The 14135-nt window shown below is 44.3% G+C and overlaps 2 protein-coding genes across 2 annotated transcripts; one reads left to right on the top strand and one right to left on the bottom strand.

The window, feature by feature from the left end:
• Positions 1–336: 336 nt before the first annotated feature.
• Positions 337–5081, bottom strand: glrx3 (glutaredoxin 3). The gene is made up of 11 exons (XM_067245211.1): positions 4955–5081; positions 4122–4230; positions 3903–3977; positions 3433–3643; positions 2779–2951; positions 2442–2503; positions 2302–2359; positions 1691–1743; positions 1567–1606; positions 1316–1408; positions 337–659 (listed from the first exon to the last, which is right to left on the bottom strand). The coding sequence occupies exons 1-11, from the start codon at positions 5017–5019 to the stop codon at positions 609–611; spliced, it is 990 nt and encodes a 329-aa protein (XP_067101312.1). The 5' UTR covers positions 5020–5081; the 3' UTR covers positions 337–608.
• A 298-nt stretch (positions 5082–5379) lies between these two features.
• On the top strand, positions 5380–7303 carry si:ch211-221j21.3 (uncharacterized). Its single transcript, XM_067245212.1, has 4 exons — positions 5380–5579; positions 5769–5912; positions 6458–6505; positions 6690–7303. Exons 1-4 carry the CDS (start codon positions 5505–5507, stop codon positions 6717–6719), a joined length of 297 nt encoding a protein of 98 aa, XP_067101313.1. The 5' UTR covers positions 5380–5504; the 3' UTR covers positions 6720–7303.
• Positions 7304–14135: the final 6832 nt, after the last annotated feature.

Below are 14135 nucleotides of genomic sequence, written 5' to 3'. Positions count from 1 at the left end.
GGTCCAGTCCCATCTGGTCTCTCCTTAAGATCAGGCGCAGGAGCTTTATGATGTGGGGAGACGCAGGTGTCCTGCAGGGGGAAGGACGGGAGGGGGGAGCCAGGCGGCTGGAGCCCCGGTGACAGGGACACCAAGCGTAAATATTTATGATTTGTTTACTTTTAATATGCCTGCTGTCTTATTCTTCAAACACTGGTTTTAGCATTCAATCCCTCACTCACTCACTCGTGCACACACCTCCAAATCTTCAAAGTTCCAATATACTGTAATAACTGGATGGCAGGCAGGTTGTGCACAGACACAGACAAGATCCAGAGAAGAGCAGGACCTGTGTGATACCGTTTGATGGACGTTTTTTATTCTAATAGCTGGAAGAATGTATTTCGGTCAACAGGATTGGACATAGTTTTTAGATCTGTACACAGGCTCTTCTGGAAACACCCGCGTGGTTAAGACAGGATTTCTTCCCTCCCGTGCGCCTTCATGTCAGCCTTCTGATTGGATGGGGAGGAGAAGAGAAGCCATGTGAGTGGCTGAAGAGAGAAGCAGGTAGACACGTGTGCAGTCAGAGTTTGTTCCCCCTTTCCGTTGTCGTGGTAACTGGGCTTCTAGGACTCTCCATTCAGGACTGAGGTCAAATCTCCTGTCTCATTCAGCTCCTGGAAAACACAGAGACAAAAACAATTTAGAGGCCCAGTCTAAAAAAACGAAAGAAGGCTTCTTTGTGGTGTTCAGTTCTGAGAGCAGCGGGCAGAGCATCTGTAGACCGGAGCTTATCACTGCAGTCACGCTGACTCTCACTTGACACCCCCCTTGTTCTCCTCTACCTGCCTCTGGGCAGACACACAGTCTGCCAGCTAACAGCCACAGCTCAGCCCCACCAACAACACTACTGGAATATGAAAATCAACTTAAGGCAAGAAAGAACGAAGCTAAGAGGATTTACCCCAGGGGAGAGCGTTATCTAAAGGTTGGCAGCAGACTTTAATGTAGTTGGGAGACCTGGGGTATTAAGATTAAGAACGCACGCTCACGTTCAGACTCCCATGGAGGCTGAACTCTGGGTGGTCTTATCACACCCCATATGAATATGTTCCATCTGGTTTAACTGCGTCCTGGTTGGAGGTTGCAGATTGTGGTGCTATAGGGACATCTGGTGGGAGGTAGTGGTACTGCAGCACCCACCCACCAGCACTGTTTGCTTCCCTCTCCTTCACCTTTCAGTCAACACTCAGTCAGCCAGCAGACTAGACCAGGGGCTTGAAACAAGGAGAGGATGAGGTTGTGTGGCATGTGATGTCATATCCTGTCTGACCTTGATGATGTCCAGTCCACCGATCAGCTCTCCTTTCACGTAGACCTGAGGGTATGTGGGCCAGTTGGAATATGTCTTCAGGCCCTGGCGAACCTGAGATTGGCCATAAGAGCACACACATACATATATATATATATATATATATATATATATAAAACTTACTGTTTAGTGGCCATTTAAAACCAAGAAAGAAGGGCATGCAGATCACCAGGGACTATGCTGCATGACATAGATGACAGGAAGAGTCTCACCTCTTCATCCTGGAGGATATCAAACGTGCTGTATTCCACCCTGCAACCACACACACACCTCATGTGATAAGACTGCTTCTGCGTGTGTGTGTGTGTGTGTGTGTGTGTGAAGACGTTGTCTTACCCTGAGCTGTTCATGAGCTCCAGGATCTGTCTACTGAAGCCACACTTGGCAGCCTGGAGAGACACACACACACACATTAATGGAGGTGAGAATCCTAGCTAGCCATCCTTTGATCCTCCAGAGATAAGGAGACCGAGGTTCTTGTTGGGAACATCTGATGTGGTGCTGCTTCGCTACTAAGAGACAGCCTCTTCAGCAACCACAAAGACCGGCTTGTCAAGGAGGATGGACAGTTCAGTCCATCCTCCAGTTCTTCTACTTAACAACTGTGTCTAAACTGCAGGAAGCGGGCGAACTAAGCCATCCTTCAGTTTGCTCCAACTCAAACAGCCTTGAAAGCAGACACTTTCAAACTAAGAGCTACTTTTATCTGTAACACTGAAAATCAATAGTACTATGAAGTGGTAGGTGAGGGTCCTGGGGCTCTATTAGCGTGTAGTGTGTGTCTGTGCATGTGCACGTGTGTGTGAGTGAATCATAACTCCTTACAAACCTTCATAAGAACACACACACCTCCTTATAACCCTCCATAACTAAATATACATACCTATTTACATCCCTACATAACTAGACATACATATTTCTTTATAACACTTCGTAACTAGACATACCTCCTTATTGCCCTTCATAAACAGCATGACTGGACTCCTGTTGATGATTGACTTCAACCTAGATAAGGTAATGAGAGTCAGTTATCTAGCTCATCGTGGGGTCTTGCATATGCGCATGCATGCATGTGTGTGTGTTATACCTGTGCTCCAGGGAGACCGTTTTGGGGCAGGTGTTTTCTAGTTCTCCAGATTCAGCCAGTTCCTACAGCACAGATAAACAAAACCATGAGGACTCTGTACTGTGCTCTACCCTACATCCTCTCTATGACACACACACACACACCTCACACACACACACACACACACAGCATTCCCATAAGGATGCCTGGAAAGGGATGAGGAGATGGACGGAGTAGAGACAGGTGTAGAAGAGACCTCGGCCTGGAGAGATATTACTATTTCATGGACACAGTGAAGGGGTGGAGGAGAGCTTCTTCTTCTTGCCCATACACACACACACACAAAGTTTCTGGCTACCTTGATGATGTCAAGCCCCCCCATCAGCTCTCCGTTGACGTAGACCTGGGGATAGGTGGGCCAGTTGGAAAAGGTCTTCAGACCATGGCGCACATCCTCATCAGACAGGATGTCAAAGCTGCTGTACTGGATATTGTTCTCCTTCATGATCTGCACTATCTGTCTGCTGAAACCTGAAGACAGCAAGAGAGAGAGAGAGAGAGAGAGAGAGAGAGAGAGAGAGAGAGAGAGAGAGAGAGAGCGAAACAGAGAAACGAGACGTAAAGAGACTTGTTCCTGTGTTGTCTGAGAGTGATGCTTACGGCTGAAAAACAAAGTAAATCATGTTGATGTTCCACAAACACGCAGATCATATTCTCTTATGCAGGTCACACCCCCCCCCCCTCTCTCTCCCCCTTCCTCCCTACCTCCCCCTTCCTCCCTACCTCCCCCTTCCTCCCTACCTCCCCCTTCCTCCATACCTCCCCCTTCCTCCCTACCTCCCCCTTCCTCCCTACCTCCCCCTTCCTCCCTACCTCCCCCTTCCTCCATACCTCCCCCTTCCTCCCTACTTCCCCCTTCCTCCATACCTCCCCCTTCCTCCATACCTCCCCCTTCCTCCCTACCTCCCCCTTCCTCCCTACCTCCCCCTTCCTCTGTCCCTAGTGTGTTTACCACAGCGAGGCTCCTGGGGCGACCCCTTCATGAAGAGCATGCACGGCGCGGCGTTGATCAGCTTCTTCAGACGTGTGTTCAAGTCCTCTTGGGGGGGCTCCCCCTGGGCCTCCGGGCCTTCCCCAGCCCCGGCCCCCACCGACAGATGCTGCACCTTCTTGGTCAGCTCAGGGGCGTGAGCTCCATCCAGCCTGTCCACCTTCTGACCACTCTGGCGGAACCCAGGGACAAACGCCATCAGTGTGTGTATGGGGGTGGGAGTTTCAGATAGAATGTATGTATACGTGTGTGTGTGTGTGTCTGTGTGTGTGTGTGTGTGTGAGAGAGAGTGAGAGAGAGTTTGAGACAGACCATGTGTGTGTGAGAGCGTTAGAGAGAGAATTTGTGTATGTGTGTGTGTGTGTGTGTGTGTGTGTGTGTGTGTGTGTGTGTGTGTGTGCGCGGGAGAGGGCGATGTTCTCCAGAAATACCTTAAAGAAAAGGATGGTGGGAACGGAGGTGATCTCATACTTCTCTGACACCTCCGGGACGGACTCAGCCTCCAGCTAGGAAAGGGGGAGACAGAGAGAGGAAGAGAGAGAGATAAACATGGACAAAAGAAACTCAGGCAATGTTTTTACTCCTGCTCTAATGTCTCCAGGTGCCTGCAGTAGTGAAGAGTTGAGATTAACTGAGACTGTCTTGGTTACCTTGACAAAGGTGGTGTGAGTGTGCTCCTTGGCCAGCTCTGCCATCACCTCATTCATCTGGGCACACTGGGGAGCCCATGATGCCTGGAAGTGCACCACCGACAGGCATCTGGATGGATAGATGCACACAAACACAGACACGCACACATACATTAGGTTAGGACTTCTAATGGTCTTTTCTTTCTGCTATCACATATAACCTGCTGCAGCTTTCTGCATAGAACCCTAAATCAGTCAGATTTCAATCTTATCAGAGGGTTCGTCTATTGTCCCCAATTGGTTAAAAATAGAACCCTGCAGGGTGGTATAGGCACAGTGAATGGTCCGGCACAACCCTGGCTAGTTACAGCTAGCTACATCAGCAGATTGCAAAGCAAGTATTCCACCAGCATGAAGGCGATACAGAATGTACCCTCCACTGGAATTTCACGTGAACTTGTGATGGTGAGGTGACACACTGGCAATCGAATTCTGATGGCCAAGACAGCTAGCTAGCTGACTGTCACTTTTGATAGATGGCAGTAGTGTCAGTTATATGCTACGTCAGTAAATATGCTATGTCAAGAGATGTTGCTAGAGAGCAAAAAATTGTGTCGTTGGTATGATCCTTGAGCTTTAAAAAGTGCTTAGCTCTACTACTATTTATTGGTCACAATGTTAGATAGCCTTAAGTCAAAACAATGCTAGCCAGCTAACGCGCTAGCATTTCTACTGTAGCTAACTAAATTAGGTAGACTGAGGTATGACTGATATATAAGCTGCTCACAAGTATTGTGATATATCTAGTTTTATTATTCAAACAATATTTAGTTTAATGACAGTAAACGACATACTTGCCAGCCTTCGATAGCAAATCTTCAAATTTCTGCGAGGATGTTGCCTCCACAAGGTTCGCCATGTTTGCAGATATTGTAGTCGATCATCTACACATTACGTCTTCTGGATGTTAGCCACCAAGCTACATACCACCAGGCAAAACTAATCGACGTCGATTTTAACAGACAGTGGGCTGGTCATGGGGGGGATATGGCATATCTGGCAACCAGCTAGAGCAGAGGCAAACGAAAATAACACGGCTGCAAATGCCCTTGCTTTGGAAGCACGGCTGGAGTATACGCTACTGTAGTGTAGAAGCTAGATACGCAATAAAAACAATAATAACAATCAGTCTCATCGCGTGGCTAGTTTTTGTTTCCTATTCACTGCTGCTGCCAAGTTTTTTGGCTCGACAGGGTCCTAGCCTAGCTAGCTTGCTAAATACAGTAGCTTACTAACCTTAACATACTTTTCTAATTAGCAAAGTAACCTTCCTTGACGTACATACCTCCTAAATAATTTGACGAAAACTAGCTACATACAACTAATTGTAGTTTAGCTACAAACATGGAATACATGAGAGCAATTCAGAAGAAGAGACGCCACGAAGGAGACCTTGAGAAATGGAACGCCTGCCAAGCGGTAAAGTCAAATAAATGTCAAATTAGAGCCAGCCATTTGTTTATAAGTAGTCGTGGAATGGCTCGGTAAGATGTATACTGACTGTTCCTAATAGGTAATTTGTTTTCTCATTACTATCCAGCAAGGGAGAGATAGCTAAAGATCAAAGTGCCATGCTCGTGTCAACAATCTGCTCTGTTGTCATTTCAGAAGCGTGCGTGTGATGGAGTGGGAGATTACGCTCAGGTTGAATATGGCGCGGTAGCGGACTGCCCTATGGACACATGGGAGAGTGCAGTACACCAACAGGGAGCTCCAAACGGCAATGGTGTTCTTCCTCTTTCTGATCCAACGGTAGGTCCCCACCTTTACACCTGGGATATCCTCATGCCCTCTTTCTTAGTACTTAATGTTAGGTGTAAGACATGGCTGTTGCATCAACCTAATGGTCTGAGATCCTACAATGTGGAGTTGAAACCAAACGGGAGTCAAGAAAGGATTTTGGGCCCTCATCTCTATCTCATGGATCACGCTCTAGTATAGATAAGCATGGGTCAACTGGAGACAGAGGCACTCACAAGGGCAATTGGCACTGTCTTATCTCTAAGCAGGTTATGGCTGTTTTTCTGGGTGGGAGTGAAGTCAAGTTGATGCAAAAACAGTTTGTCAGTGTGTGTTGGACATTTAAGGCCTAGCTAGATGTTATACATGACTAAATTCTATATGAACAGAATTCTGATTGTAAATTAACCCATGCAGTATATAATTTAGCCCATGCAGTAATGTATTTACATGAAGCCCTGAAGTGTGAGAAAACATCCACACAGGCTGTTTGTCCAGTGTAGAGCCACATGTGGGCGTTCGTGCTTCTGATTCTCTGTATTTGTTGTGGTGTCCAGGCCAGCCGTCCACCCCAGTGCTGTCCACGCTGCTTGGCTGGCGAACCGGTGAGTTTGTCCTCTATTCTGCCTCGTCCCTCTGGCCTGAAGTATAGCCACAAATGGGTGGAGGGACGGATGGATTTATATATGGGGACATACTGTAGATGGGTACATAGATGAATAGAAATGCCCTGTCGTTTTTCTATATAATCTGGATCAGTCTTTTGGGGGGGATTGTCTTCTCTTTAAGGGTCACATCAACCACATCATGGGCTACTGACCAGCTAGATGGGGATCTTGATACCTGGAGGAAGAGGATGAAGAAGGGGAGATAGAGATAGATTATGGATAAAAGGGCGAAGATCCCAAGAAAACAAGATGGCGTATATGGATATGTGGGGGGGATTAATATAATTACTGCCTTGTACACAGTGTTGCAACTTGCTCTGCACTGTTAGAAAAAAAATCTAATTCACTTTTCTCAATGCTCAGATTTAGCAATTTGCTGTCAAGTCTGGAAATAATTGAGTAACATATAAGTTACTCAAATGCTTAGTAGTCCAGGAACATCAGGCATAGTCCAGCAAATGTGCCTATGTGTACCAGGCATAAGGAGCACTAGTCGGGATGTTAGATGAGGTCCATCAGGAGAGAGGGGAGGAAGCCATGTTTGTAGTTTACCATAGGGTGCCTTGTAAAGCCAGTACTGTGTCACTGTAAATTCCCCACAAGTGTATTACTGTACCCTTTTGATTAGATATGTTTATACACACACAGGGACACATAACAAGGGCTACTAACAGTAGGCTATGTGTGCAGCCTCATAAAAATGTATATTTGTTCACGTAGATGTCTCTACTGTGTACTCTACAGTAAGATATGCAGCCTTCCCAGAGAAGGGTCCTGGACTCTGGTCTATGTAATAACACTGTTCTCAATATATATCTATGTATAGATATATATCAGGGAAACATAGGCCTGAATGAATAGGCCTACATGTACTGTAGAAACTGTCTGCTCCATTATCATTATCAACAAAAAACAGTAAATCATGTAAAATCCTTTTAATTTCTTTGGAAATTAAATTAGTGAATTTTTTTTTCACTAAAATAAGGATCTTTTGAATGGATGATTTGTACACAAGAATTTTGGTGAAAGAAATATTATATTTTTTCTAACTTAATTAATTTCAATGAAAACCATGTATTGTATGTAGTGACCAAACAGAAAGCTCCATTTGAAAAGTTTCCTTTGTTTTTAAGACATGAAAGGGCTATCAAAGGTGTGTGCGGTAGGTAGACTACGCCATGTACGACGAGTGAGAGTTGGGATTTCATGCTGAACTGGGTGTCCTTCTTTTCTTGTGTACTTTAACTGAATTGTTCCCTCAGTCATGTTAAATTCATGTTAAATTTGATCCGTCAGTATTTGTGAGTATATGTGGAATTTGAGTTCACCTTGATTTGCCTGGGACATCCTCCCTGCCAGTAGATTTGGTGTTTGTTCTGTTTGCCATGTAAGCCAATGTTCCTGAGCAGCAGTGCATCTGTGCCATGAATGTAGAGTAAGGTCCCATTATTCTGTTGTATTCTGTGCCCATTAACTACCAACAGATGACGCTGTCTCAAAAATATATTGTGACTCCATGACAGAGTTTATTTTTAGTATTATAGAAGAACGGCCTTTGAATGAATAATCTAAAAATGGATCTTCGCTCATCTTTGTTAACCCTGTATTTGTGTGCTTAGTAGAGGAGGTGCATGTGTCAGTTCAGTCCTAGTCAGGAGTAACATGATTATAGAAACATGTCTGACAAACCCTGCGTAGACACCAGAGGGCAGCAGATACCACAGAATTGAATACCGAAAAGTGAAGCAAAACCACCACATACACACCACACAGATACATTGATAGATCAATGCTATTGGTCAGCTATTATAGCTACAACATAAATATATTATCTATAACTGCTGTTGTGCAGGGTTAACTTGACAATACTGGAAATACCAATATTTCTGTTTTCTTCCTTGACCTATGCTGTTCACAAGAGTCAAATTAAGATTTCCAAGTCTTTATTCTCCCACTCAATAGGTGTAGGGGGCTGAAGTTGGAAGATTGCTGCCATACAAGGACAGGGCAGCCATAGCAAGACATGGAGCAACAGAGATGAGTATGCTGTCAGTCTAATCCTGACTTCAGGGACTCTGGGGGAAAAGAACCCCTGCTTTTCAATAATGTCAGACTATAAAGCTTAGGACCTGCTGCAATATGCTACAAGTGTAAAGAGCTTAGGTGCTAATAAAGGCAAGAGCATACACCCCCAGCCTCATATACCAAGATGAGCCCTACTCCCCCCCAGAAGAGCCCTCCATAAGGCAAGTAATGAGGGGAGAGAGTGGGGTATGGAAGGGGGGGGGGGGGGGGGGGGTGTAGCCACATTGACCGTTTTTATGAGTGGGATACGGCTATGAATTATTTTGATTTCCTTTGGGGGGTTATGGACAAGTGCACATCTGTTTATTTTGATGTTACCTTTTTGCCCCTTTTATATTTCTCAGTCCTCTTGCTCTGTCAATGGCAGAGCTCGCTGCAGTCCTGTCTGACATTTTCATAAGTGGCCATGTTGCCGTGGTCCTCCTGAGGGAGCCAGGCGGCTTGAATGGTTTTTCTGTGGAGGAGTGGCAGGTCAGGGAGCACTAGCAGCGAAAAAACTCCACTTGACTGTTTCTACAGCTATCAGCTGACTGAAGAAACACTGCAGCTCTCTTAACTTTTTTTCTGCTTCTCTACCTTTCGACCTCTCTCTCTCTCATTCTCTCTCTTCTCTCCCTTTCTGTCTCACTCTTTCTCTCTCGTACCCCCCACCCTCTCTCTTTCCACCTCGGTTTCTCTTGGTCTATCGTTCTCATACCTCCCGTCTCTCTCTTTCTCCTCCATGAATGTATTCACGACCCTCCTGCATTTTCACCCACTTTGTTTACAGCTCTTTGATCCGCTATATTGCAGTTAATGTTACAGCCGTGCAATGCAAGCCGAACCGCTGCCCATTGTGTCCTTTGGCAACTCTATACCCGTGGAGACCGCACCGGTCCACCCGCTAACGAAGTCCCGCCTCACCGGCAGAGCTCCACAGATGGCGAACAAAAGCTCCAGCACAAAGACTCAGTCTGAGGCTGTGTTTAAATGTAGCATGTGGAACTCACTGGAAGCGTTGCCCATCTCCCGATGTTCAGAGTTGAGAAAGAGAATGTCACGGTAGGCCTACAGTACAAGCCACATGCCATCACAGTGGTTACATGGTATGAGAGAGAACCATAGGTTTCAGGTGAAACTCTTTTCAGCTCTGAAATGCACTGTTTGAATTGTATGAACTGATGAATTGTACTGCTTCTGGAACATTATCGACCGGAAATGGTTCTGTATGTTTTTTTCTAATAGTTTAAAAAAATAGTTTGCTTCAATATAGGCTTACTGTGTTCAGATTAGATACATACACTGTCCATGGAAATTGTCAGAAAGAGGCTGACACACACACACACCTGGAAATGTACTAGGTCAAGCCAACACAGAAAGTTCACCTTAATTATAACTGTATGTTTTCACATCTGTCAACAAGTAATGGCGTAGGACTGCAAAAGTCCTCATATCACACACATTAACACACTATCTCTCCGTCCTCGCTGTCTCTTTTTCACACGCACACATACTCCGACACACACAACTGCTTCACATTCACACAAGTACCAATTTATCCAAATTGTATTTTTACCACACAAACCCTTTTCAGACACACGGTCTCGCACACTAGCAGACACATGCTCGGTCTCTATCATTTACACACTCCTGTGCACTGAAAAAAGGAAATGAGAGAGCTTGTAAATGAGGAGCGAGGTTGTTGATCTCACATGTCGGATTGCACAGTTTAATTCCGACGTGTCTGCTCCTCCTCTCCAGCGGGCTCCCCAGCTGCCCAGCGACGATGCTCACGCCTGGCAGTGTCTATAGACGCATCAGCTTACGTTCCCCTTCTCTCTGGTCTTCTCTCTCTCTCTTTCGCTCTCTCGCTCTCTCATTCTCAGGCTTCACACTTTGGGATTGGCTCCTGTGGCCCCTGCTCTCTGTGGTTTGGACTGAGAGGGGCCTCTAATTATCTCTCTGTGGAGGATGTGTGGCTCCTTGGAGGGGTCATTTGCACACCTGGAGATAGAAAGTGATTTTTTCTTCTCCCTCTGTCATACAGGGAAACTTACAATGAAATAACAGACGCATTTGTGTGACATATTTATATTTTACACTTTATTTTACACTTGAAAAACAAAGTTGGAACATCTATTATTATGAAGCATTTATAATATCAGTTCTAAACATCTCCATCTTCAAGACTTGGCTCAGTTGCCATGCCGATCAAACCACATAGGCTATGTAATGGAGCGTCGGCTAAAGTGGTTTCATCGTTGTGCTGTTCTACTTTGTGGACAGCAGGTGGGGCACTGTCACCATGGATGGTGTTATTCTGGGGGACGAACGGGACCGTGAAACCGGGGACAGGACACACGGTCAGAAGAATAGCCGGGGGCTCTTGCTCTGCCGTTGCTCTGGATTCCAACCTTTCCTACCAGAAATCGGTGCCAATTCCTTGAACTTAAAACGGAAACAATTAATCAAGTCATCACAGGACTGTTTTACTTGGATATAAAAGTAGGGTACAGGCCTATAAATGTTGGCCCACCTCTCATTCTCATAATCTCATCTATCTCATGATATAAAACCTATTAGACTCGCGCCACCTCAGACTATCAAGCGAGCAGGTGCACCTCCTGGAATCTTTAATTATGGAAGTAAACTTCTTATTCAATGACACATTGACACTACAGTCTTCCTTATTTGGTCTAGAAGGATGAGCAGTTGACCCGAACTACTCTCCATTCCGTCTCTATTTCCAGTGGGTGTTTTACATGTTAATTGTCTAGAATAGCTCTCCCTTTCTTTATTCATTTTTTGCTAGGCCTACTTCTCTCTATCAGTATCGCCCGGGGCAGTGCCGCGGGCTCACCGCACAGCCTCTCACTCTCTTCATTTTAGTAACAGAATGAAAATGCAAATTATCTGGCAACCTGGGCCCTTGACATAACTCACTATCTCACATGTTCGGAAGTGTTAATATAAAAGGCTTTTAATAGATTATTTCTTAACAATTATAAGACATTTATTTAGGCTTTACATTAATATCAATATAGTTACGACGTGTCATTATAAACGACGCTATACGACTATAGCATAGGCTATGAGTCGAATTTATTCTATCCTCAAACTCAGCTTTTAAGACAGAAAAACATGAAACACCACCGTCGCAATATTATTGACACAAGGTGTTAAATTAAACTAAGGTTAGGGTGAAGGGATCTTTTTTTATTGCTTGACTTTTAAACAAGGGTTATTGCCGGTTATTTAAACCGGCATCTAGCGGTCAATAGGCTTGGTTAGGTTACACGTTGCATTTAACCTATGCAGTTCAGTCAATAATATCCTCAGTTAATAATATCTGAAACACAAATTTGTGCTTATTTTTCCAGACATCTTTGAGTAGGCTTCTTTTAATTGAGGACCGATTCGTAGCTATAGGACATCTGGACGGTATGAAATCTGACATCAATATCCCAGCGGTTGTTCAAAATTCACAGTTAATTAGTGCGATGCATGTTTAATTAAAGCCAATTACAATCTCTAGAATTACCTAATCGAACCTTGTTCCTATAATGATGCCAGCTCCAGCATACTCTTTCCCCGTAAACCTTTGAAACGGATACTTTTTCGTGAATCAAATCACAGCTGGGTGTTTAAGTTATCTAAGATAATTGTAGCCCTCGTGACATGCACTTTCTCTACAATTGATCGCTTTAACGTAGGCCCTTTCACGCGTTTCAAGCAATGGCCTTTTTTATGTGTACAGATTATGTAACTAACTGTTTGATACAAACAGGTCAAACAAATGTAGCCTACTAAAACTATAGGTTCAGGTTGAATCTGAATAAGAAACCCTCATCTAAAAAAAGAACAAAAACAAAAACGCTTATTAGCCTATGCTGTTTTTGTTTGTATTGTTGATGGGTAGCCTAATCCCGTTTTCATATTTCAATTTTTTTTACTCTGTTGCTCATGACATAAATTGGGTGTTAGCTAAGGGATTTGCCCCCAAATACTAATAATTAGGCCTATAGTTTACCCCAAAACTGGACCTTATAACCTCAAGTTCAGTGTCATATATTCAACTCCACAAAGGCAAGAGACTCATGCGTGGTCTGAAGTTAGTCTCACCCAGAAAGAGACTTATATCTTATGTTGCCAAAAGGAGGCGCTCTTAATCAAATTTCACGGCCATATCAGACAGCGCAGAAGACGAAGCTTCAATCAGATGCAGGACTTCAACGAAATCCATCCAAGCACTTTATTGTTACGGGCTAACCGGGTGAATGTTGTCAATTTGGTTCCGGCTTCATGTGTTTTTTTATTATTACATAGGCCTATGGCCTAACATGAACCGTTCTGTTGTAGCTATTTAAAATAGATGCTGGTAAAAAGCCTAATCCGCGCAGCAGGCCCAAATCTGTAAATTGATGGTCTTCTAATTATGGGATAAATAAACAACGAACACGACTGATGGAATTTGATATTGATAAGTGAATGCGTATGGTTTGGAGTAAAATGAGCATGAACATGTCAGCAGCCTAATACGAGTAAAACAAAATCTAAATCTTTTTCATCTAAAATCATATTTTCCTTCGCGCATCTCATTTTGAAAGTGGATTGTAAATTGTTCTCATGCGACGTGTGACAGTGAGCGGATGTTTCAACTTAATGTGCAATCTAACAATTAACGGTGTCATTTATTATCTGACGAGCAGGGCGTGGAAGAGGCCAATACCCGGGACTGATTCAATCTTTGATGCGCTCCGCTTTGACGCAGGCAAAATATAAGCATAGGCCTAAGGCCTAAACCAAATAAGCCTAGACTGCACGAAGTCGAAGTTAGTGAGACTAAGATGCTGTGCGTGAATCTCGTTTGTGAATATTTTTATTGAACTGGCTATGTCTAACCGACCCATCTACATTTAGGAACGAATTGATAAACTAATTCGTGAAATCATAATTCAGCAAAGCTTAGTTGAGAACAGCCTTTAAATCCCGGAGAATTCAAAGCCTTTTATTTCAAGTTGATATGAGCTGAACTTGAGAGCGCGTGCGACCCTATTGTCATGCAGCCCGAGCTCTTGAAGCAGATCACATTCTTCAGACGCACGTGCTATTGACAGAAATGTCATGAGATAAAACACTATTATAATGTCTCAATTGGAACATTCCTGTATTCAAATTCATATCCCGAGACGTGGCTGTCAGTCATTTCTTTCAGGATTATGTATCAAACTATTTCAGAGTCTCCGACACTTCATATCCAAAGTAGGCCTAGCTTTTTAAATCACATTGTCTGCTAAATGCTATGCTGAAAACAATAAGCCTATAAATACATATGGCTATTATACCGGCGAATTGGAAATCACTTCGCCCACGTCCTTCCCTCTCTCTCCTCCTCACTCTCACTGTCCCCTCCACAGTGTCAGTCGGTCCGGTCTGCCATAACAACGTACGCAGCTGATAAACCGATCGGAGATGAAAATGGGAGTGTGTGTATGTGTGTGTG

Source organism: Osmerus mordax, chromosome 10, assembly GCF_038355195.1.
Source record: "Osmerus mordax isolate fOsmMor3 chromosome 10, fOsmMor3.pri, whole genome shotgun sequence".
Taxonomy (NCBI): domain Eukaryota; kingdom Metazoa; phylum Chordata; class Actinopteri; order Osmeriformes; family Osmeridae; genus Osmerus; species Osmerus mordax.
The sequence above is the reverse complement of the archived record's forward strand: the minus strand, read 5'-3'. Positions and strand labels throughout refer to the sequence as shown.